Source organism: Barbatula barbatula (assembly GCF_947034865.1).
Source record: "Barbatula barbatula genome assembly, chromosome: 20".
NCBI classification, from domain to species: domain Eukaryota; kingdom Metazoa; phylum Chordata; class Actinopteri; order Cypriniformes; family Nemacheilidae; genus Barbatula; species Barbatula barbatula.
This window is the reverse complement of record NC_136783.1, coordinates 20,319,727-20,341,839: the sequence shown is the minus strand read 5'-3', so window position 1 is coordinate 20,341,839 and position 22,113 is coordinate 20,319,727. Positions and strand designations below refer to the sequence as shown.

At 39.4% G+C, this 22,113-nt stretch overlaps 3 protein-coding genes across 8 annotated transcripts; 1 reads left to right on the top strand and 2 right to left on the bottom strand.

The window, feature by feature from the left end:
- Window positions 1-611: 611 nt before the first annotated feature.
- Window positions 612-4,880, top strand: cyb561d1 (cytochrome b561 family, member D1). The gene is made up of 3 exons (XM_079483235.1): window positions 612-1,138; window positions 2,070-2,107; window positions 2,419-4,880. The coding sequence occupies exons 1-3, from the start codon at window positions 979-981 to the stop codon at window positions 2,920-2,922; spliced, it is 702 nt and encodes a 233-aa protein (XP_079339361.1). The 5' UTR covers window positions 612-978; the 3' UTR covers window positions 2,923-4,880.
- On the bottom strand, window positions 4,831-12,532 carry zbtb40 (zinc finger and BTB domain containing 40). 2 transcript variants are annotated; one of them, XM_079483234.1, is made up of 16 exons: window positions 12,174-12,532; window positions 10,947-11,547; window positions 10,664-10,856; window positions 10,415-10,554; window positions 10,132-10,303; window positions 9,918-10,054; window positions 9,199-9,391; window positions 8,530-8,648; window positions 8,248-8,416; window positions 7,674-8,039; window positions 7,334-7,540; window positions 7,092-7,256; window positions 6,633-6,847; window positions 6,229-6,388; window positions 5,660-5,877; window positions 4,831-5,470 (listed from the first exon to the last, which is right to left on the bottom strand). In XM_079483234.1, the coding sequence occupies exons 2-16, from the start codon at window positions 11,538-11,540 to the stop codon at window positions 5,270-5,272; spliced, it is 3,249 nt and encodes a 1,082-aa protein (XP_079339360.1). In that variant the 5' UTR covers window positions 11,541-11,547; window positions 12,174-12,532; the 3' UTR covers window positions 4,831-5,269. The 2 variants fall into 2 exon arrangements, with proteins under 2 accessions (XP_079339360.1, XP_079339359.1); XM_079483233.1 differs by having other exon boundaries at window positions 7,674-8,042; window positions 12,174-12,275.
- A 406-nt stretch (window positions 12,533-12,938) lies between these two features.
- usp48 (ubiquitin specific peptidase 48) lies at window positions 12,939-21,796 on the bottom strand. 5 transcript variants are annotated; one of them, XM_079483172.1, is made up of 28 exons: window positions 21,718-21,796; window positions 20,859-20,993; window positions 20,448-20,568; window positions 20,166-20,307; window positions 19,825-19,952; window positions 19,539-19,663; window positions 19,307-19,415; window positions 19,000-19,133; window positions 18,838-18,920; window positions 18,554-18,733; window positions 18,307-18,441; window positions 17,918-18,067; window positions 17,549-17,749; window positions 17,221-17,335; window positions 16,991-17,136; window positions 16,802-16,882; window positions 16,578-16,702; window positions 16,333-16,455; window positions 16,122-16,183; window positions 15,123-15,233; window positions 14,883-15,013; window positions 14,689-14,795; window positions 14,485-14,589; window positions 14,218-14,391; window positions 13,996-14,121; window positions 13,817-13,865; window positions 13,707-13,733; window positions 12,939-13,622 (listed from the first exon to the last, which is right to left on the bottom strand). In XM_079483172.1, exons 2-28 carry the CDS (start codon window positions 20,990-20,992, stop codon window positions 13,600-13,602), a joined length of 3,147 nt encoding a protein of 1,048 aa, XP_079339298.1. In that variant the 5' UTR covers window position 20,993; window positions 21,718-21,796; the 3' UTR covers window positions 12,939-13,599. The 5 variants fall into 5 exon arrangements, with proteins under 5 accessions (XP_079339298.1, XP_079339296.1, XP_079339297.1 ...); XM_079483170.1 differs by having other exon boundaries at window positions 20,427-20,568; window positions 21,401-21,733; XM_079483171.1 differs by having other exon boundaries at window positions 21,401-21,729.
- Between the last annotated feature and the right edge of the window lie 317 nt (window positions 21,797-22,113).

The window sequence follows — 22,113 nt, the reverse complement described above, 5'->3', positions numbered from 1 at the left end:
ACTCAAAATAACAGAAGAGAAATCTGGAATTGGATTTTTGACTAAGCTTAATGATCTCATACGTAGCACCTAAACTCTGAATAGCCTTCCTGATATTATTCGAGGATCAGACACACTCGCCCAATTTAAATCCAGATTAAAGACACATCTTTACAGCCAAGCGTTCACTTAATGCAAAATATGCTAAATAAACCACCAGATATTATTTACTAGGTGTTTATATAACAATTCATGTACTGTGTTTGACCTTTTTTGTGTTTTTCTTATTTTCCCCTGTAAATCTGCTTTGGAACAACGCACATTGTGAAAAGCGCTAAATACATAAAGTTGAATTGAATTGAATTTTGACTAGTACCGCCAGGCGTATTTTATGTCAAAACGGCTTGCCATATATGAATAGTCTTCATTCTTTAGTCAAGAGTGAAGTGGATGTGTTTGCTGTGAGTTTATTTATGTGTGATCGAGAGTGAAAACGGGTCTCCCGATCTAATGCACGATTTCCTACAATCGGCTCAGTTTATAAAAACGTTTAAATATGAATAAAGCTCACGGGATGTTCTTCCGAGCCTCTCCTATGGCGAAGGCTTGGTCATGAATATTAATTACGTATCGGTGACGTGCATAAATAAACGTCTCAGGAAATACGTTTCCAAGTATCGCTGTCACAACAACGAAAATGTCGCCCGACAGGAATATTTGCTTTTCTTTTAAAAGCCACGTTTATAAGTTAAAGTGCCGTCGATGAGATGTGCATGTGATGAGGATGAGCCGGTTCTGGATCGCACAGTCGTGATGGGAATGACTCTTGGACTCTTGGGCTGAATTTGATCATATTTTGCAATCGAGTCTTAAACGCTATTTCCTTGTTTTGGGATTATGCAACATTAACGGAGAGGAAGCCGAAAGCATAACTTCGCGATAGTTACCGGTTCAATCTCGTGCGCATGGCACACGGTGGTTTGATCGATTAATGACGCAATGGCGAGAGGGTCGCGCTCGTCTGTGGATGTGGGAGAGGGTCTCGGGATGCGGGACTTCTGGCTGTACGTGTGGCTGCGCAGAGTGTCTGTGATCACCGCGCACATCATCTCAGTCGGCCTGGTCTTCCTCACATCCATCCTGTCCAGACCGGGGACAAGTGAGTTTCAGACACTTTTAAACGATTTCCGTTAAATGTTGGTATTTTTAAAGGGCCGAATAGTTGTTTTGAGCTGCAGAACGACTTGTGACAATAAAATAAAGAACTCAATACGTTTTCGTATTATAATTAGTTTCAGCATAAGGTAATTTACTCACAATAAGAGTTTATTTAACACTCATTCTTCTGTCTTTGTTAATTCATGATTATAGAAGCAGAACTGGAGTATTTTGTCTTTACTTACTTATATATATAGACACACACACATATATAGACGCACGCACGCACGCACGCACGCACGCACGCACGCACGCACGCACACACACACACACACACACACACACAAGACACACATTAGACACACACACACATTTTTATATATACACACACACACATTTTTATATATATATATATATATATATATATATATACACACACACGCACATATATATATATAGCCACACACACACACTTTTATATATATATACACACACACATATATATAAATTATAGTGATATTATAAAGCATATCATACTTTTTACTCCACTGCATTTCATAACTACTTGTCATTTAATCCTCTTGAATACTTCACTACATTCAAAATCTAAAAAGTCTGTTTAATTAAATATTTAACTATAAGCAATAGATTTTTAACTTGCTTATAAAACATATAAAAATTGTATTATGAAATGTAATGGAGTAAAAAGTACATTACAAAGTAAAACTTGAAATGTACAGAAATAATACTTCATTACGGTCGACCTCTGTATGTGAGAATCAAAGTTTCATGTCATTTCAACAAATCAGTAACATTTTTACATCATTTTAATGATAGATATCCTCTCTTATATAAGCTCTTTTACTGTAGTAATTTCAAGGCATTGTCCAAGAACATTGTGTTGACACTTAATGTGTTTTTATTTACTGTAGGTCTTTTCTCCTGGCATCCTGTTTGCATGTCACTTGGGGTAAGTTGTAACTATACACAAGGTTGAATTTTTATGGAATCCGTCATATTTTTAGCTGTGGGGTCAGTAATCGTTGTTCCTTTTGTTTTGACCATAATCACTTTGATAGTTTGTCTTTGAAATGCAATGTGTGTCTGAGTAACGTAGACTGTGTGGGATTGAATAAAATATGCATGCTTTGTAAATAATTGATCGAGTGTGGTGGAACACAAATGCAATTGGTTTCATGGGAATATAGTTACACAAGTCACTTCTTTGGATGAATGCATGTGCCAAACGCATCACTTTTCATTCTCATCCTTATTTTTTAGTTTTGCCTGTGCATGACAGAAGGGATCCTGCTCTTCTCTGCCGACGGCAGTCCATTCTGCTTCAAGTCTCGTAAATGGAAGGTCCGCCTGCATTGGTTCTTCCAGGCTCTGGTGCTGGTGTTCGGAGCTACAGGTTTTGGTTTCATGGTGGCCAGTAAGAACGTTTCCGAGCATTCTCACTTCACCTCGTGGCACAGCATGCTGGGCGTCAGCACGATGGTCGCTACCGTGCTCCAGGCGACCTGCGGCATCTTTCTTCTGTTTCCCGAGCTCATCAGCGCTCAGTTGTTTCCTCGAATAAGACTCTATCACGCCACCTGTGGCCTGGTGGCTTACCTGTTGTCCGCCGTCACTGTCATGGCAGCCATGTTTACAGACTGGTTTCAGGCTACGGTGAAAGGCGTGACATGGTACATTTTCTTCCTCCTTCCGCTTTTTCCCGCCTTAGTAGTGATGAATCAAATCACTAGTGCCTTTCTGCCCAAGAAGAAGATGACAAGCTGAAAACAAACGCCTTGTATTATTCTAGTAAGGTTTAGACCACTCAGTCCAAGAAAGAGATGGTTCAGTAGTAAGCACACTGCCTCATTTTTATAACGTGCGTACACACAGATTTGATTTGTAAAGTGTGCGTACGCAAAAATACACAACATTCATATTTATGAAAATGTTCTGTGACGTAGAAAAGTGTTTAGCGCCACGTCGGGGTCCGGCAAGACGTACACACTTTTTCTTGTCCGACTGCTGCAGGTTTAGGAAATATAATTCTTTCTTGGCGCTTGTAGAGGATTTCGACGTTGAAAGGCACTCTTTCATATATCAACGACATTATTTAGACATCAATAAAAGGCGGAAATCTGAAACTGTTCAGCTGTGCACAATTTCGCGATAATTTGCGATTTATAGATTTCACATCTGATAGAGAGGCGTACACACATTTTCTATGCGTACGTTCGTTCTATGAATCACACATGAAGCACTTTAAGAAAAAATCTTAAAATCAAATTGATTCAATCAAATTTTATAAATAAGGCCCCGGGACTGTAAAAGCAGTTCTTGAGCTCTAAGCTAAAACATTTGCTTCTTATAAATGTCAATGTTAGAATAGATTGGCTGCGTACTGTATTCACGTCATCACGTAGTATTCTTACAAGGGTAAGAAGTATTTCTTAATACTGAGCTTTTTAACAGTTACTAGGAAGCTATACATTAAAAAAGCTATTCGCCTTAAGAATAGCGTCACAGCGTTAAAGAAAACATCCTCTGCAACGGGATTCAGCTTAAAGGTGCTGTCGCATCTAATGACATAAAAGCACTTGATGCACCTTTAATAAAGTCTGCACTGCTTTGCAACTTGCATTGTAAAGAACATTTATATATCTGATTCTGTCTACAGTTGGACTTGAAGACTTTTTTATTGAACTGTTTGAGAGCTCTTGACATTCATTGTGTTGTACTATGCACTGAACTCTGGCACTCTTCGATCACATCTTACACACCAGTGGGTGTCATTTATTCTCGGTTGTAAATTGGTTTTGTTTTAATGCTTAGTTTATCACATCGATCATCATGCTTGGTAATGTATTCTAGTGGGACAATACAAGGATTATTTATTCATGTGGTTTGTTTTATATGCATTGTTTACTAACACAGAGTAGATGATAGTTCTGTTCTGAGTATGCAACTGCTTATTTAACCTTTAATGTGTTTGGCTTATGTATAAACAGGAACATCCTTAAAGGGACAGATCAACAAAAAATGTAATCGTACAAATGTCTTAGTTCTTATGAGAAATATATTTGGAGGAGTGCTTGTAACCAAAAAGTTCTTGCCACCCATTGTTTTACATAGTAAGAAAATTCACAATGGTGCCCCAGAATGTTTTGCTCATACATTCTTCAAAATATATTTTTTGTGTTTAACAAAACGAAGACATTTATGAATCCATTTTTCCTTCAATGGTAGTCAATGTCTGCCAAGAACTGTTTGATTACACACATTCTTCCAAATATCTTTATCGGATAAAAAACATTTATACAGATTTGGACCAACGTGAGGGAGAGTAAATGAAGACAGAATTTTTGGGTGAAGTGTTTCTTTAAGTTTGTTTCATTATAGCTTATTATGCAGGTTTGATTTAATCTTGATTTAAGTTTCAGTTTACACTATTGGTTGGAGAAATGTACATCTTGGTTAGATTATGAGATTTAAAAACAAGCATTCATGAATGTAAAAAAAGAACAATGACTCAGGGTTGTGAATTATCATATTGGAATATAAAGTATAGTATGCTATATTTTTTCAGTCTATATTTTAATCTGTATCAACAGTATTGGATGATTAAAGTGAGCTGTACAATAAAATATTGAATTCAGACTGTGGTGGCGTTCTGTTAAATAACTATTTAACCTGTGCGTGGTATGAATTATTTGCAAAATAAATCTGTCATGTTTTACCATCCGATACTGACAACGACCTTTTTCAGAAAATGTATGTTTGTTTAAAATACACGAGAGAGAATAATGTCAGTTTGGTCTCAGAATTATTTATACTGAAGATTTTAACATAACTGCAATAGGAAATACGACCAAGAGCTTGATTATTACCAAGTCAGTAGCACCAACATGAGGTTCTTTGTATAACACCAAAACACGTTTTGACACCAGAGACTGAAACCTGCGCTCATTAAAAATCAAACACATTGCTTTCACTTATTTAAAACAATTAAAACAATCCTGTTACAGTCTGATGAATAAATACACAGTATTCTGCTGTAAAATGGGTCTCATTATTGCTTAAACAGACAAGTTTAGACCAGCCCTCCATCTCCAAAGATAATCTATGATTCAGTTTATTGACCCTCTTCACAGATGAGAGTAACTTTGCCACTTAATAAATCTTCCACGCTCACGGCAACGATTCCTGAACCGCTGGCCGCTTGCTGTTCATCACCGAGAGCGACAAACACTTGTGACGAGCCCTCCATCTCCGATTGGTCCAGGCTTATTACTTGCTCCGCCCCTTGCTCCGCTGTCTCCCCGCATTGAATGACCTGTTAATAAACGCAATAACTAGTGAAATATGCTTTCACCTTTGTAAAATGTAAAAGGTTCCAGTGGGGGAGTAGAAGATGGATAAAAAGATCATAATCCATATCTGTACAATCTTGATGCGGAATCTCATATTTCCCTGAAACTACAGGAAAACTTCTGACTGGTATTTCAGGACTTTCAGGTTTTACCGTCGGAGAGCTGGAGGCCAGTGACTGGGTTTCCTCCTGCAGGTGATTAGACAGGAAGTGCTGCTGGAACTCAGGCTCTGAGGGGAAGTGAAGCGAGCAGACCGCACAGCTGAACGCGGAGCCGCCCTGGCTGGTCTGCCCACTGCAGGCGTGCTGCTGTAACTCCGCCTCACTCGTCAGGGTGATGTCACAATTCACGCACTTCCACAAGCGCACTTCTAAAACAACATTAAACGGAGTATAACGGAACTAACATCAATGGGACAGTTCGTCCAAAAATGAGAATTCTTTCATCATTTACATGTGTGACTTTTGTTCTTCTTCAGAATACAAAAGAAGATATTTTGAAGAATGGTGGTAACCAAACTGTTTCCCACTGAAATAAACACTCTCTCAAAATATCAGTTTCGTCAGAAGAGTCACGAAGTGAATAAATGATGACAGGTGAACTATCCCTTTACCATGATCTGTTAAAGACACACACTGTCAACACATTGCTAAGTGGTTTCTAGTGTGTCTTTAAGTATCTCAATAAAAGGCGTAAATCATACCTTTCAGTGTTTTCATACCTGTATGATTGGTTATCTGATGTTTTAACAGGCTATTTCTGTTGCTGAAGGTCTTGTCGCACTTGTCGCACCGAAGAAGGGTTTTAATGGTTTTATTGCCCTGGGCTGTGACGCTCTCTGGGTGGGCGGTACGATTGTGATACCACAGTCCTGAGAGTGTCTGTGTTCACAAAAAACAATATCAAGCTTTAATGTTAAACTATATATCAATAAATGTTCTCAATTGCTAAAGCAATGCATTATCAGCAGGAAAAATGTCTAGCTATAAATCCCTTCGGATGAAAAAGTGTGCCAAATATATAAATGAAAAACATAAATGTGTACAGCATCGACCCGCAGTTTAGCTTGTTTGTTAAATGTACACTTTTAATGACTTGATATGATTAAAGAAGAGAAGTTTCTACCTGATACCATTTACTGCATGTCTGGCAGCTGTAGGGTTTGCTGCCGTCGTGAACCGTCATGTGTTTCTCCAGATTGGCTTCGCTGTTGAAGATCTTGCTGCAGTCTGGACACTGGTGCAGCTCTTTGGGATGAACCTCCTGGATGTGCTGCCGGAGTTCATCAAGCGAAGAGAAACTCACTCGACATTTCTGGCAGTCATGAGGCTCTGTAAGGTCTGACAATCACACGCATTCTTCAAAACATCATCTTCCATGTTCCGCAGAACAAAGTCATGCAGGTTTGGAATGACGCGAGTAATGAATGAAAAAACGCTTCAGCAATGTATAAAAGGCATCATAAAGGTGAGAGGATGACCGGTGTGCAGACCTGTATGTTTGTTTAGCATATCTTCGGTATTTATATAAGTTTAATACTTTCATATAAATGTTCACGTGACATTGGTATGTGGATATTCTTACTATGAAAGTTATGTAGATGGACGGACAGCCCATTGGCCTGCTTGAAGCCCTTCCCACATTCTCTGCACACATACGGTTTGTCTCCTGTGTGCGTGCGGACGTGACGCGTCAGTTCGATGGACTGTGCGAACGAGGCCGAACAATACTGACAGCAGTACATTTTACCTGCAAATAAAGGTGACCCAAATTTGTCAGCAACCCTACACAGAACAACCCACATAAAACAAAAAGCGACCGCTCACCCTCGGCATGTTTCTTTTTGGTGTGGTAGGACAGAGCGGCGGCCACAGAGAAGCTCATGTCGCAGTGTTTGCAACGGAACGGTTTCTCTCCCGTGTGCAGACGCATGTGGTTCTTTAGGGACGAGGTGGCGGCAAACTTGGCCCCGCATTCTTCACATGCATACGGCCTCTCTTCAAAATGTTCTGTACGCTTATGATAAAGCAGACCTGTAAACAAACATAACCACTGCCTGAAATATTTATTTTAGGTCTAAATGTACATTTTTGGGGGGTTAGAAATTTGGAAATCTAGAGCACCAGCAAAACCTTGTTTCGAAGACTTAAAAGTGATTTTACGCACCTGAAGAGTGTTTGAAGGTCTTGGCACACATGTCACATGACACTTGATCTGTTTTCTTCTTCTTGGCCGGAGGGCCGCCGTGGGCTTCCGTGCAGTGCTGGTGAAGGCTCTTGAGAGTCGGGAATGGCATTGAACACTCAGAGCAGCGCTGTTCTTTTCCCGGCGAGAGCGTGCAAACCCTCTTATGCTTTATCAGACGGCACTTAAAGTCAAAAGTCTTATTGCACCATGGACAGCTGTAGGAAGCAGGGACGAGCTTTTTCCTTCCTCTCGTTACGGTGCCGTCTCCTTCCTCATCCTCAGAATCAGCGGTAGATCCTTCTTGCTCCACTTCAGGTTTTTCAGGAGGGTTTGAGACCGGCTGAGCTGCTTTTATAAATACAGATGTTGTTAGCTAACGGTAGAGGACAACCAAGAAAAACCTTTGGATTGACATGACCGGGAATATGTTCAGATAGCCGGGATTGCACGTACTAAAATACAAATGTATAGTATCATGCAATGTAAATCGCTTTGGATTAAAGCATCTGCTAAATGCATAAATGTAAATGTAATGTGTAGAAGAGTCTGTCACCTGTATGTCTGAGGTCTTTTACGGAAGTCGGATGGGGAAAAAGTTGCTGGTTGACATACAGCAGCTGGCACAGAGGACTGGCGTACTGTGAATCACGACTCAAAACTCTTTCGATAGTTTGCTCTACAGACTCCAGCTCTCCGTCAGCTCTTCGACAGCTCTGCAGAAACTGACATGATGCAAATCTCTTTTAGGCATTATACTAACATTGAGGTTTTGAAGATCTAGCAGTCTGCAGAAATGGGAGACTGTCGCTTTAACATATTTTTATTAAGTTTGTACCTCAGCAACCTGCTCTGTCCCATCATCCATCGCCTCCACGCCCTGGTCCAGCACATTTATGTCACTGATGGTTTCCAGAATAAGTGATTTGTGCTTAAAAATCACATCCAAATCTTGAACTATTAAAAAGAAGATAACTATTTATATAATTGGTTCACTGTTTTGGTAACATATCCACATTTTAGAATAATAGTTAACTCATCAAAACTATGAAGCAGAATGACTGTAACTGTGTGAATTATGTTGTGACTAAAAGCATATAAAGAAATCACAACAATTACATATTCTAGTTTCTTTAAAGTAGCCATCCTTTTCAAGAATTTACAAAATCATATTCTTTGCATTTTATCAGATAACTCTATGAGATCTTACAACATGTCAAAAGTATTGAAGGAATTATCATCTATTATTATGGGCTCTTATTGTCAGTTTTTTCTTCATTAAGTCATTCTTTTTTTAAATATATTTGTTAAAACCTTTCTTAGGTAAGAAATCTTTATGTTGGCAAATTATATTTTGTCTTTTCAAACCTTTAAATGTACATCTTCGAATGAAAAGATTTCTAAGATCATGGGATGCATTTGAAGGTTTGGAACAGTAGTGTGTGGTTTTTCATATCTCACACTCATCCGGTCAGAAAATGGTTTCAGAAAGATGTTGGACTCTTACTGGTCCGCAGGAGTTTTTGAGCATCTGGTTTGTCCTTGATCTCCTGCATGAAGATCTCCAGCTGTGGATTCTGTGTTTCCGCCCACAGGAGAATCCTCCACACGGTCACAGGCTGCAGTGAACTTTCCTCCTTTAACGCTGCAGATATCAACCTTCCAAACACATCAACATCTGCCTTCTCTGCTAGCAGGACCTGAATATGCCATAAACACATATAGTATAGTAATAAAACCTGGTTCCGTGAATTTAATCGAATGACATGACGCATGATAATCAAGCTTTGCGTTTGTTGACAGTCAGCTGTATCTGACGCGTACCAATCCAATCTCGACACACATCGTAGTGGTTCATTTAAATCCCCAGTTAATTCTTCCACCAATCTATTGCTTAGCTGCACGCTGACTTTAACTCCCCCCTCCATCCCCAACTCCACTTTTATCAATCTATCCATTATCTGTGGATTTAGTTAATTTGTCTTGTGATTTTGTTATAGCGCTAGTTGTTGTTTGTATAATTATTGGATCTGTTCTGTTACCCTGGTTTTTTTTAATTTGCTGCTCTGCCCAGGAATGAATGCATGGATGGGCACGTTGAGTTTGCCCAGAACAGAAACATACCGCAAACACCAACTAGCTGCATTATTGTTTAATGAAAAGTTTTATTTGACGAAAGTGGTCCTGACTGAATATGCATTTATTTTGTAATCCTAGTGTGTTTACCTCTCTCTCGATCGCAGAGATGTCTGGACCAGTTTTAAGACACTCTTCAAAGAGCTGATGATCCAGACGGAGTTCTGCAAGTCTATTCTGATATGTTTTTAACATATCCATCCCCTTGCGTTTCTCTGATTGTTCACCTTGCAAAATAAAAAACAGGCATTAGAACATGGGCACCACAATTAGTACAGAGTATAGCGCTGGATGTTGTGCATACCACTCATGTGTTTCAAGATCTCCAAAAGTTGAGCTACACCTGTGGAGCTTTGCTTCACTTCACGGAGAAGCATTAGAAGTGTTTCTTCACTTATGTCCGTCTCTTTGAATCGACAAAACAAACTCTGCACCACCTCTACAGAGGATGGAGAACTACAGCATTCCAGCACCACCTTAAAGACAAAAATATGCATACACTGTAAATAAAAACAGTACATAAAGAGAACAAACAATGTACACAGTGCTGTTTAGTATTTGGGTAAAGTGAAAGGAGATAAACGTACCGCTTTCTCTACATCATTTTTACAGCCGCTTGCTGCCTTGGTCAAGATCTCTGACAGGTTGTTGACACTGGAAAGCTGGTGAGTCAGTTTTGATATGTGATCTGAAAACTTACCAGACGGTTGCACAGATGTCGAAGAATCTGAGGCATAAAGACATTGAAAATATGTTATAGAAATATTGAGTTCCTCACGGTTACAGTCTGTGATATTCTGTCTAAGTCTTCTTTTTCTGTACCCAAGTCAGTCTACCTTTTGGTTCGGGGAAGTTCTCATTTCTTTGGTGCTCAATTGCTGATTCTGGATCAGGAATGAAGTGTTTTAGCTGGTTCACCAATGTGAGGACGGTCTGAGCTGACAGAACTCTCTCAACCTGGATGAGACTCAGCAACCGCCGGTAAACCTCATCTCCAGACGGATCTCCTCTGAAACTGCTCAGAATGACCTGCCAAAGATCAGTGATGACATCTAAGTCTGAAATCACTCAATAATATTACTATTGAACTGAACTGAACGTTTTTTTTTGTATCTTCACCTGATGCTCCTGTGCAGTGATTGTATCCCACGTCTCAAGAACCTCTGCGCATGGCTGTACCCTCTGTAGGATGTTACTGATTCCTGCCTGGTTTGTAGTGATCAGCTCAATCATACTGTGCTCTGAACTTATCAAATACTTTTTGTCCCTTTCTGACGTTTCGGTGTCAGCAATCTCAGATCCCCGCTTTACACGATCACGAGATACCATCGTGCTAGTGTCCACGGTCTCCGAGGTCTGCTTCATGAGGTCGTTGAGAATGTTCTTGCAACCGACAGCCACGTCGAACATCTGCAAGCTGTCTGCAGCAGCTATAAGCCGAGTGAAGTTGTGCTTGCCAGGAGGTAGTTTACCAGTATACACCAGGTCCAGAAGACAGGAAAATTCTTGTGAAGACAGCAAATCTGTGTCGATAGAGATGCTTTCAGATCCCTCCAGAACAGACTTAAATAACATACTGGAGGCAGCGAGCACTAGTTTATGAGCAGGGTGAGGGGTTTCTCCAACCAGGATCGAGCAGTCGCAAAACTGCTTCTCTTTCCGCAAGGCATGCAACTGCTGCATGAGCTGCTGGCTGTAGTTTGGGAGTTCCATCTCGTACCTAGTGATAAAACAAGTAGAAACGTCTTTAAATTTGATTTTATATTTTTTCTCGTCAAAGTTGACCACATTCGATTTCAATGGCTGATGTTATGGGTAATAAAGCGGGAGTAGGCTCAGTGACTAATATAAAAGGTATAATTCAATTTAATGATGGCAAAGAAGATACACATCGAGATTATGACAATGCTGTGGGTTGATTTGACAATTTACAGTGTGAATCACTTCTGCTGACAAAATGTCTGGTTGACACATGACTGTAACTCTCTTCTTTTGAAAGAACAGCCTTTTTAGTTTTAGTATAAAAAATACACAATCAAAACAAACACAGTATCTCTCATACAACTGAAAGGACCGTGAAAGCTTTTAAGGTCGTTTATTCAAGATCTAAATGGTGAAATACAGCAACTGATATAAACCAGTGAAGACTTCAAGAGTGTCTAATCGATGAGCTTTCTACATAAGATATTTATATAATGAATGTAATTTGACTGTTCGGCTAACCTGAGAAGCTATCTATGGCTAACATACATAATAAAAGCAGTCGAACACATATAAACGACAGATTATAAGGGCACATTTGCTGTTTGGCATAATGCGTGTCTGTTCTTCACGCTTGAACTTTACCTTTGAATTCAAATTATCCGGCTCTTTATTTAAACTCCTTCGACGGACAACATTCTGCGGCGCAATAAAGATTCGGCATTTTGAAACCGACGACGCTCGAGGGGCTAGAAGGGATAGAGATACGACCGGAAATGGTGCAAAATCTCGCCATATAATTTCAATAGTTTACATAAGATTACTCCCTCACCTACCCCAACCCTAAAGCTAAGCTTTTAATAATAATAAAAATATTAATCATCCGTTTTCAACGTGACAGAAATTATGCGGTATCGAAGTGCGCATGCCCAGTGGAGGTAGCCGTGTCTCTTCCAGTCAAAACGGTACTGCGCATGCGTATAACGGCGCATGATTCTGTGCGCATGCGTGTAATGAACAGCTGGCTCTTAGAAAAGCTTTAAAAGGTCATGGTTAGAAAACACAGAAAACTCCATCGAAAAAAAGCCTCAAGTCACGTACATACACCACAAATTAAAGCTTTAATATGTGACAATGTGCGGCCTAATTGCTTTACTATGTAAACGATTTTCCTTTTTTGGCTGTTTATTTCACTTTGTATAAAATCAGATACATAGTGGTTTTGCTAGAGGCAACCCCGTCTAAAACATGTTTATATTCGCCTACAGTCGGAAATAAAAAATTGTATAGTCAAAGTAATTCTTAAAAACTCATAACACAATGTGCATTAACTGAATAACGCATATGAAGTATAACCACATATACATATCATCTAATGACAGTACTTGTTCTACACACAAGGCACTTAAATGAAGATGTAAAAAGAATATTTATTGCCCATATGAAAGAACATACAGAAAAGTTCACACAAATGCCTGCTTAATATTTCAAGTAGCAGAACATGTCTAAACTATTTAGCAATGTTGTAATATTTTCCGTTTCTGGAAACGTAACATATTTATCATCATTATCTCTTCAGGCTTCTCGTCACTGCTGTTTTTTTGGTGGGATTATTTACATAAACCAAACAAAGACTATATATTTTTTAATATTTTAGTTGCTCATGCATTTTTAAATATGTAGGAGCTCTATTGCAGTGCCATCACAAGCTTGTTTTCAACAAAAAACACTTATAATTTACAGCGATTTACCGTTTAACACACACAATATATGATCCGACCAAAATCTGTGAACATGACATTGAAAACAAACAAGGAGGATTTCCGGTTTTTATAACATCCTTTGAGAGATTCTCCACCCGTATTTTTTCACAGTCATGGCAAGCACAACCACAAAATCTTGCAGAACATCTTTCAATATTAAAAACCAGCATGATGTTGGAAAGAAAAAACACTTTAAAGTTCAACATTCAATAACAAATAAAAAACAAAAAGGTAAAATGAAAAAAAAGGACAAAATCCCAATGATGAACATCTGACTAATTCAAGCTTTATCCTTGCTTATCCTTCCCTCAGTGTCCTAAAAGCCCAGTGCCTGAAAAAGAGGAAACAAATACTTAAGACCATTAAATAGTTTCTGATAACATCTAAAAAAATTATTATAATAGTGCATTCTTACCTTTAAACCCTTCCTCAGGCATACAAACTGAAAAGAAAATGTTCAACGTCAATCATAATGCAATAGACATACTGAAAACTGAATTTAACATCCGAGTCTTTGGCACTTACCTTGATAGACATCATCCATTGCAGCATAATCAGCAATGGGTTCATCAGCCTGTGGACAGAAAAAATCCAATCGCATTTATAACATTATATTATGCCCGAGCAAGAAGCTATTCAAGTTTTTAAACAGAAAGCATCTAAACAAACTGTTGGTGTAGGAAGACAGATTGATTTAGGATGACCTTAAGGCATATGATGCTCTCTGGGATAACTCCAAGACTTCCTAAAGTTGCCGAATCGTCCGTCAAACAGCGTCCGTCTATGGATAGGTTTTGGTCAAACGGAGCGACAGAGAACGCATGCATGATCTGTGGATACAGTAAGAAATATCACATGAGAAATATCACAAGCTGTCATAAAGTACAAAAATGAAAACAGACAGCTCCAAGTTGTTACCGACAGACCTGGATCTTTAGCTCTTTTAGAGTCTGGTTGGCAGAAACGATGAGGGCCTTCTCCCCTCGCAGTTTCCTGTGCCTCGTGCTTCTCCTGATGCCCGACTTGAAAGAAGCAGGTGTAGTGGTCATAGATACAGAGGCGGTTTCGTCCAGCTTCTGTCGTTTGGCTCCACCCTCAGACTGATGTGATGAGAGCGTAAAAGAAAAAGATGCTGTGAGGAGACAGATATAGACAGGCAGACAGGAACGTAGCCAAACACATCTTTGTAATACCTGACTAAAGTCCGGATCTTTCTCTCCATCGATCTTTGGCTCTTCTCTCTCCTCCTCCACGTCCGAGCCACTAACACTGAACTCCGGGGCTGACTCTTTAATCATCTATAGTGAGGCAGTATAGGCCACAAAAACACATGCATTACTTTCTAAGTGGTCAAGTTGAACAGCTGATTGAAAGCAGGGCATCATGGGAAAACTTACAGTTTGCTTGTCAATGACTTTTCGAACATAAACAGTGGCTTGTGCGTATTCCCGCATGTCTCTCTGCTGTTGGAAAATGAAGCCCTCTCTGCACTCTCGGCACAAGTCTGAAAGAAAAGCACATATACAGATTTTGATTCAACATCACACGAAATCAATGATATCACTGTGTGAGGGCTAACAGTTTTTCTCACCTGGTTGAGTCTGGTAACACACACCGCTGTTGTCTTGTGTTGTGTCGGGCATCCTACGTATAGAGATGGAGTGGTCTACTAGAAACATTTTGCTGATCACCTCCCATTCTTCAGGCCAGAGAAGAGCTATACTGTCCACACACAAACACTTAGACTTAAAAGCCTGCACTTCAGATGTGTCCATCCTCATTACAAATGGCATTTTATAATGAACATTATATAGGGTTTCCTGTCACTCACTGTTGGGCGTCTCCGTGTAGCATGGAGTCATATGTGAACATGAATCCCCCATGAGGGCAAAGCAGAATGCTGTTGCCCACACTGGACACTGGGTTAGTCTTTGCTGGCCTCCTGTGTTCATATCAGGCAAATATAATGCAAGTGAAGCGATATTTCAGAGGCAAATCTAAATTTCCCCAATGTATTAATCACCCTCAAGGCATCTTCACTGAAAATGACTTTCTTCTTGAAGAATTATGCAGTCGAAGTTATAATACCACGTATAATTTTTCTTCCAAGCAGTAAAATATGGGAGTGAGTGGGGCAGTTTTTTGAAGCTCCAAAAAGTGCATCAATGGATCAAAGAACGGCTCGATACGGCTCTGTGGTCTTAACAAAGGTCTTCTGAAGCGAATCGATGTGTTTGTTTAAGATAAGTATACACATTGACTGTGCTATTAACGATTATGTTTAGCTTCCGCTATCCCTGAGCTGCACATGAACCAGAGGCTTGTTTTTCCAGCAAATGGCAGTGACGAAAGCTCCCGCGCAGAGTAGACGCTATCCTACTGGATCAAAACGTAAAATGTTGTGTTTATCACCAGAACTTACGACACGCATTTTCGACATTAACTTAAATAGTGCATTCAATACAGATATTTCCCTTAAACAAACATACTTTAGAAGAACTTTGTTAAAACCACGGAGCCATGACGAGCTGCCCTTTGATGGATGGATGGATGCACTTTTTGGAGCTTCGAAAAACTTCCCCCCACTCACTTCCCCCATTCTACCGCTACAAGAAAGTTGAAAAATGATAAGTGGTATTATAACTGTGACCGCATTACTCTTCAAGAAGAAAGTCATATTCAGTGAGGGTGCCTTGTGAGCGAGTAAAACATGGGGAATTTGTGTTTTGCCTCTGAAATATCGCTTTAGTCAAAATCCCTAACATGACATAAAAATTATATAAATAAACTCCTACTACAGGTTTTAAGATTTCAAATGTTCTGAATGTACCTTATGAATTTCCTCCATTCGTCAACAAAGTAAAGGGGCACAATATACAGAATATCTGTTTCCTGAAATACAAAACGTGTTAAATGCAGGTAAATTCTTATTTGTAGAGAATTAACCACTTTTATATTAAGATCAATATCCGGCATGCTTATGCTTATACAAAATGATTTAAAATGGCAAAATGTATTTTATATCTCAAACACGGTGGTACCTGTGGCCATTTCTGCAGCGTGGGTCGGTTTTTTTCCTGGAAGAGGTTTAGAAGAGAAGTCTTCTGCTCATTGGCCATCATTCTGTTCAAAGCCTCATTCTCTTTCCCCTCTTTTTCTAGCCTCTGTTAAAGAAAGCAAATACTGAAACCTTCTAACATTCATCATTTAGCATCATCACTGTTCTCCAGACTCTACACCTTGGACATATCATTAGCACATTCTTTATTTTTCCAGTGGCTGTTACCGTGCAGTGCTGACACGGCTCGTGTTGTTGTGTAAACTCCGGGGCCTTGGGGAAATAGACTCTCAGTTTATTCCAGACCTCAGCAGAAACCAGCCGCCGGTCACTCTCTAGTATACTCAAACCACCTGAGAGACAGAGAAACAAACATCACAAAGACGTTCCAGAAGAAACGCTGGCAATACTGAAGAATTTTTATTAAAACCTAAATTAAAACAAGAACTAACCGTGATAACATAGAATGTCTTCATTAAAGTTCTTCATCTCTTCACCATCCCCTTCTTCGTTATTACCTTTACTTCCATCAGCTTTAAAACAAGATGAGAACATCTCCATGACAACACAAACAGAGAGCAATAGAAATATATAAAGTTTTTATAAAATACAAGTATTGGACATTAGATTGTCATTAATACCTTTATTCCCCGGGCTGCTGCTTTTCTCTCCGTTCATTTTGTTGTTGTTGTGTTTGGTTTCCTCTTCATCTTCCTCCAGCTGGTCCAAAGCCAACTGCCTCCAGGCCCTCAGAGAGGTCTTCCCGATCCAGAAACCTGGCTCATCACTAAACATTGCCACACAAACGGTCACTCGATTGGCTTCCGATTAAAATGAAGAGAGAAAAACGATTCGAAAACAGTGTTTGCACCTATTCAAAGAGGCTTTGGCAAGATTTGTGACCTCTCTGTAATCTTCATTCAGTTGGTTTTTCAGTCTGAGGACCCTGCATCGCTGAGCAACACAGTCTCTACAGAGAGAAGACCCTGAACACCATCCAGGATGGGCGGATTGAAAAAAGAACGGTAAGGGATGAGTGCACAGAGTTTTGGTACAAAGGCCAGCATCTTTTTCTATCAAAGGCATGTGAATGCTGACTGAAACTGTCACTCCTTAACATTATTGATACACAGAAGTAAGCCATTTGGGTTTCGAACAACATGTAAATGACAGAATAATTGTGTATTAAAAGTCCTTACGGTCTAGTCTGGGACATCCTCCATAGCGGCTAAAGAGGAGATCAGCAGCTTTCGGGGAGATTATTTTGGTCTCGCCAACTTTGTCTGGGTGCAGTTTGCCATGAGAGCACAGAAAATGGCTGTTGTCGATTTCCTTGATGGCTGTCGAATCATCGAGCCACTTCTTGAGCCATTCCAGAGGCACAAACTCATACGACTGGTCTATAAAAGACAATCAGACATGAATTCTATCATACAAACACATAACACATTTTTCATCATCTGTCATTTAAAAGGTGAAACAAATAAGCATTTGAAAATATCATTCATTTAAAAAAGTAAAATTTCAACAATGAATACTTTTATAGAAGCGCAGGCATTTTTACAGACCGTCTTCCGCGGGTAACAATTCGTAGAGCTCCTTCACCTCCTCATGTTTGGCTTTGCCTTTGTCTACGCTTTGCTTTCGCATGTCTGACATCTCATTGCACCACTCCTCAAACTTCTTGTTGTCCTGGTCAACCAGCTTCTGGAGAAAAGCTGAAACCCCCAAAAAAGCCTTTAAAACAATCCTGGTAAAGCCTGTGACAGCCTCTGTTGATATAAGGATGTTTCCATCCACATAGCAATGTATACAGAATAACAAGGAAACTATGTAGCTTTATTGTATTTTTCTGTACTCTTCTTCAATGATTTTCAACGTAAAACTACAGACACATAGGCAAGCAAATTCGATATCATTGATAAATCCATAATATCCATGTTTTCATCTGTTTTACCTGGTACTTGAATGCTTGTTTCTGTTTGGTTGTCCTCCTCCAACTGCAGTTTGTACACTAACATGTAAGCGTTCCTCGAGCAGTGATAGCCTTTGCTACATTTTGGCTTTCGGCTTTGAGACTTAGCAGTCTCAGCTAAAATTAATAAAAGGATTGAAATGACAAGGAGGGCAAAAATGTAACGGGGGCTGCAAAAAATACTGTGCCTAAATAACAACACAGACACAATATTAAAGTCATTCTTTACCAATGTCCTCTTCAATGCCCAACTGGAGTTTCTTGCCCTCCATTTTCTCGATCTCCTCATCATTGAACTTGTACCAGTCGTTGGTATGGGCGTCTCTTACATGAGCGATGTAGTGACCGGAATACGCGCTCACACCGCGATGAATCAACACTGCGCTGAGCTCATACGTGCACTTCTCATCTGATCTCAGAGATAAAAAAAATCATGCTGTTATTCCCTGATTCTGAAATGCTGTGCTCCTGATGGAGAAATCTGTATTAATACAGTTATTTAACAGAGTGTACCTTTCCCTTCCAAAAACGGCCCCATGTCAAGAACTTCTGGAAAACTAATGAAAGTGTTCAGCTTCTTTTTGTGACTGCTTTGCCTATAAAATAACCAAAATATGATAATGATTAAATATGGCTATAGGATCCACACTCTGGGTAAAGTACTGTTAAACTCACCTGTCAAAGACGAAGCGCATGAGCTGAAAGTTGATGGTGCGGGGAAGACTCTGGAGCTTGATCCGACGGGTAGCGTTCTGTTTACTCTGACAGCTTTCACAGAAATAACGATTATCACCATCCAGCTTTTCCTCCTAAAAACAATTAGTAAAACACAATGTATTTAGCTGGAACTAGTCAAATGAAATGTCTCTAATACAGAAAGTTTATGCTGAGCTTTGAAATATGGTCTACATAATATGTAATAACATATTCTTATCTACCTAATCTAATTTTTTATCGTAACAGCAGACATATGAGTATTTACCTTCAGAAACTCTGTGACGCATTCAGTGAGGTTTTTGTGTCCTTGAATGTTCAGTTCCAGCTCATAAAATCGAGATGGTAGAGGGGATTCACGGCCACATTTGTTGCATCTGTAATGGTTGCACTTACCCTTATTCGATTTGTCTACATGAAGTTATAATAAAGGCTTTCAAAAAAATCTAACAATCGAAGCTCACTTTCCAGGTGGCCATAAAAATAATCTCAAAACTTACACAGTGACATAGGAAAACTGTCCACAGAACTGCTGCTGGATGACATTTTGGAGATGTGGGTCTTTCTGCTTCGAAAGCGTGTCTTCCAAAAGTGAGAGGAAGAGTTTGGAGAATTCCTGAGCGTCCTAAGAACAGACAACAGGTAGCCTGTAAGCTTTCAAAAGATCAACAGGGTCTTCAAGAAAAGCATGTTGAGCTACATGACTTGATCTTTTCGTCTTTAACTGATTAAAGACTAGGTACATCAACTACAACCTCAAAACGTATTTTCGTGCAGTGTGCATACCTGCTGTTGACCAGTGTCTAGCCCTAGAGCCTTTACCAGTCCTGATGGGTCAATATACCGCCTGTTGCTGTTCTGTAGCAATGCAAACAAGTACTGCAGATGTTCACATATCGTCCTTGGCTCGTAATCTGTTGGTAAACAGAATCACATACACAAATAAAAATTGACATTTTATAAATGGAATAAAACATTTTCCAGGTTAAACAATAAAATATCCCTAAACAAAATGTTTTGACTGTAATAGATGTGACATGGACAAAACCATTATGTATTATTATGTACCTACTGACATATAGAGCAAGTGTTAGTCAAGGCTTTAAATGTTAGCACCTGAAGCTCACCTAAATCCATGTTGTGCACTTCAGCTCTGGAATTCTGAAAGCAATACAAAGCTCTACGGAGCTCCAGATTGTGAAACCACACCTGGAGAAAAGTGTTTACGTAACATGTGGCACCAAGGTTCGTCAGGCCTACAAATGTGTTCTGAAACCGAAAGAGCAAACACATCTTTAGAATTTTCAAAAGTGTATAAGCTCATCATAAAATCATTACTTCACCATTTGAAACAACGTTAAATTCTTAGTGTCACGAGCTTGACTTACCACAAGTTTTTTTTGACATACCTTATCCCGCCTTTCTGAGTTTGGGTCATCGATATTGTGGAAGGCATTTTCATCAATTTCACCCAACCATGACTGTTCTCCAATTCCAACTAGACAGTTAGGATTCCCTTTACAGTTCCTCCTAAGTGACAGAAAAGAAAATGTTAGGGGAGAGATTTTGGTCACTGCAAAGGTCTATTAAAAGTCCATCGAGTAGTTGCTTATTAGGGCTTCCTCGACATGACATACATCTTGGATTGACAGAAAGACACCTAGTTGACCCTAATGATGCGGCCTTCCCTGTATAAAATAAATCCTGTTTAACCAGCTATTGATATGATTGTCTTAATCCTATGTGGACAATATTTTGACCATATTTTAATAAAGAAACCATTAATAATGGAGATACAACAGAATTTAAAGCCACTTTACCTGCATGTCCCTCTCTTGCATGCGGGCAGTGCGATTCGATAAGCTAAAGCGATGTGTTTGTGTGTGATATCCTCTGGTCCGACTGTCTCTGTCCACCGCCAAGCAGCTTTTTCCAGCTGCAACCGAGGAGCCATTCTACACACAGAAAACACACAAGAACATGACACAACTGAACAGAATCACACACACAATGTGAAAAATGGACAAAGTTACTAAAATATACACATTATATGTGGGTTTTTACGATATAAATCTCTTCACATTTACTCTGGCATTCTGCACATGGAACCTTTACATTTACACAAACTGCACACAGAAACACTTGGACTGAGTTTTACGCAAATCTGCATGATGCACCAGCCCAGCATCACTAGTCCTGCATGCAAAACTACGCCGAAATGCTAAATAATTCAAAGTTTCAAGGCAAACAATATGCAAGCACTTAAAAAAATATGAACGAAATCAATGACAACCTAACAGCACAGGCACACATATTTAATCTGTATCGGACACTTTTATCGCACTTTGAAGTAAAAACATACCCTCCAAATAAGGTCCTCGGGCTCGACACGGCTATAATGGTTTATAAATCTTTCGTAACCAGAAACGTGTAATGTTTTCATCTAAAGCTGCGTAGTTAGCATGCTAACGGTTAGCCCTTGGCTTATTTCATCAAATAAATTAACCTGGCGTGAATTCACCAAGCGCTTCTTCAATGTGAAGACGCTATTATAAATATAGGAAGTTTAAATCACACTTTATTTCTGGTACGTTTGTATTTAGCGCCCTTGCGTCAGCTTTGAAATAAATATTTTGTCCCTTCGTCAGTTTCAAACTTCTGTGAGACGTACGTACTTACGCGTGACGTGTCGTCTGACGTAAGCGCGTACACTGCGCGAGTTCAATGAATGGTCAGCGGCCGAGCGCGCATCTGATGCTCAGAGGGCGACACGTTATCTTTCTTAACTTACTCGCTATTTTTTAAATGATATTATTGGTATGGTTAAAAAAGCACTTTTATATATTCTACCTATTATAGTGAAGGGCAAAGCTGCTGATAAAAAAAAATATATATATGTTATTTAATGCGTGTTATTTTATTCACTTTGATAAACAATTGATACATGATATAAAGTGCTTTATAAATAAACTTTGAATGAGCCAGGTGGCGTTTGAAAAAAAGAATAATTTCTCATATATTAGAGGTGCAAGTGGTCATGCTTGTCTGGTTTGCTGGTTTTGAAATGGTTCAGAG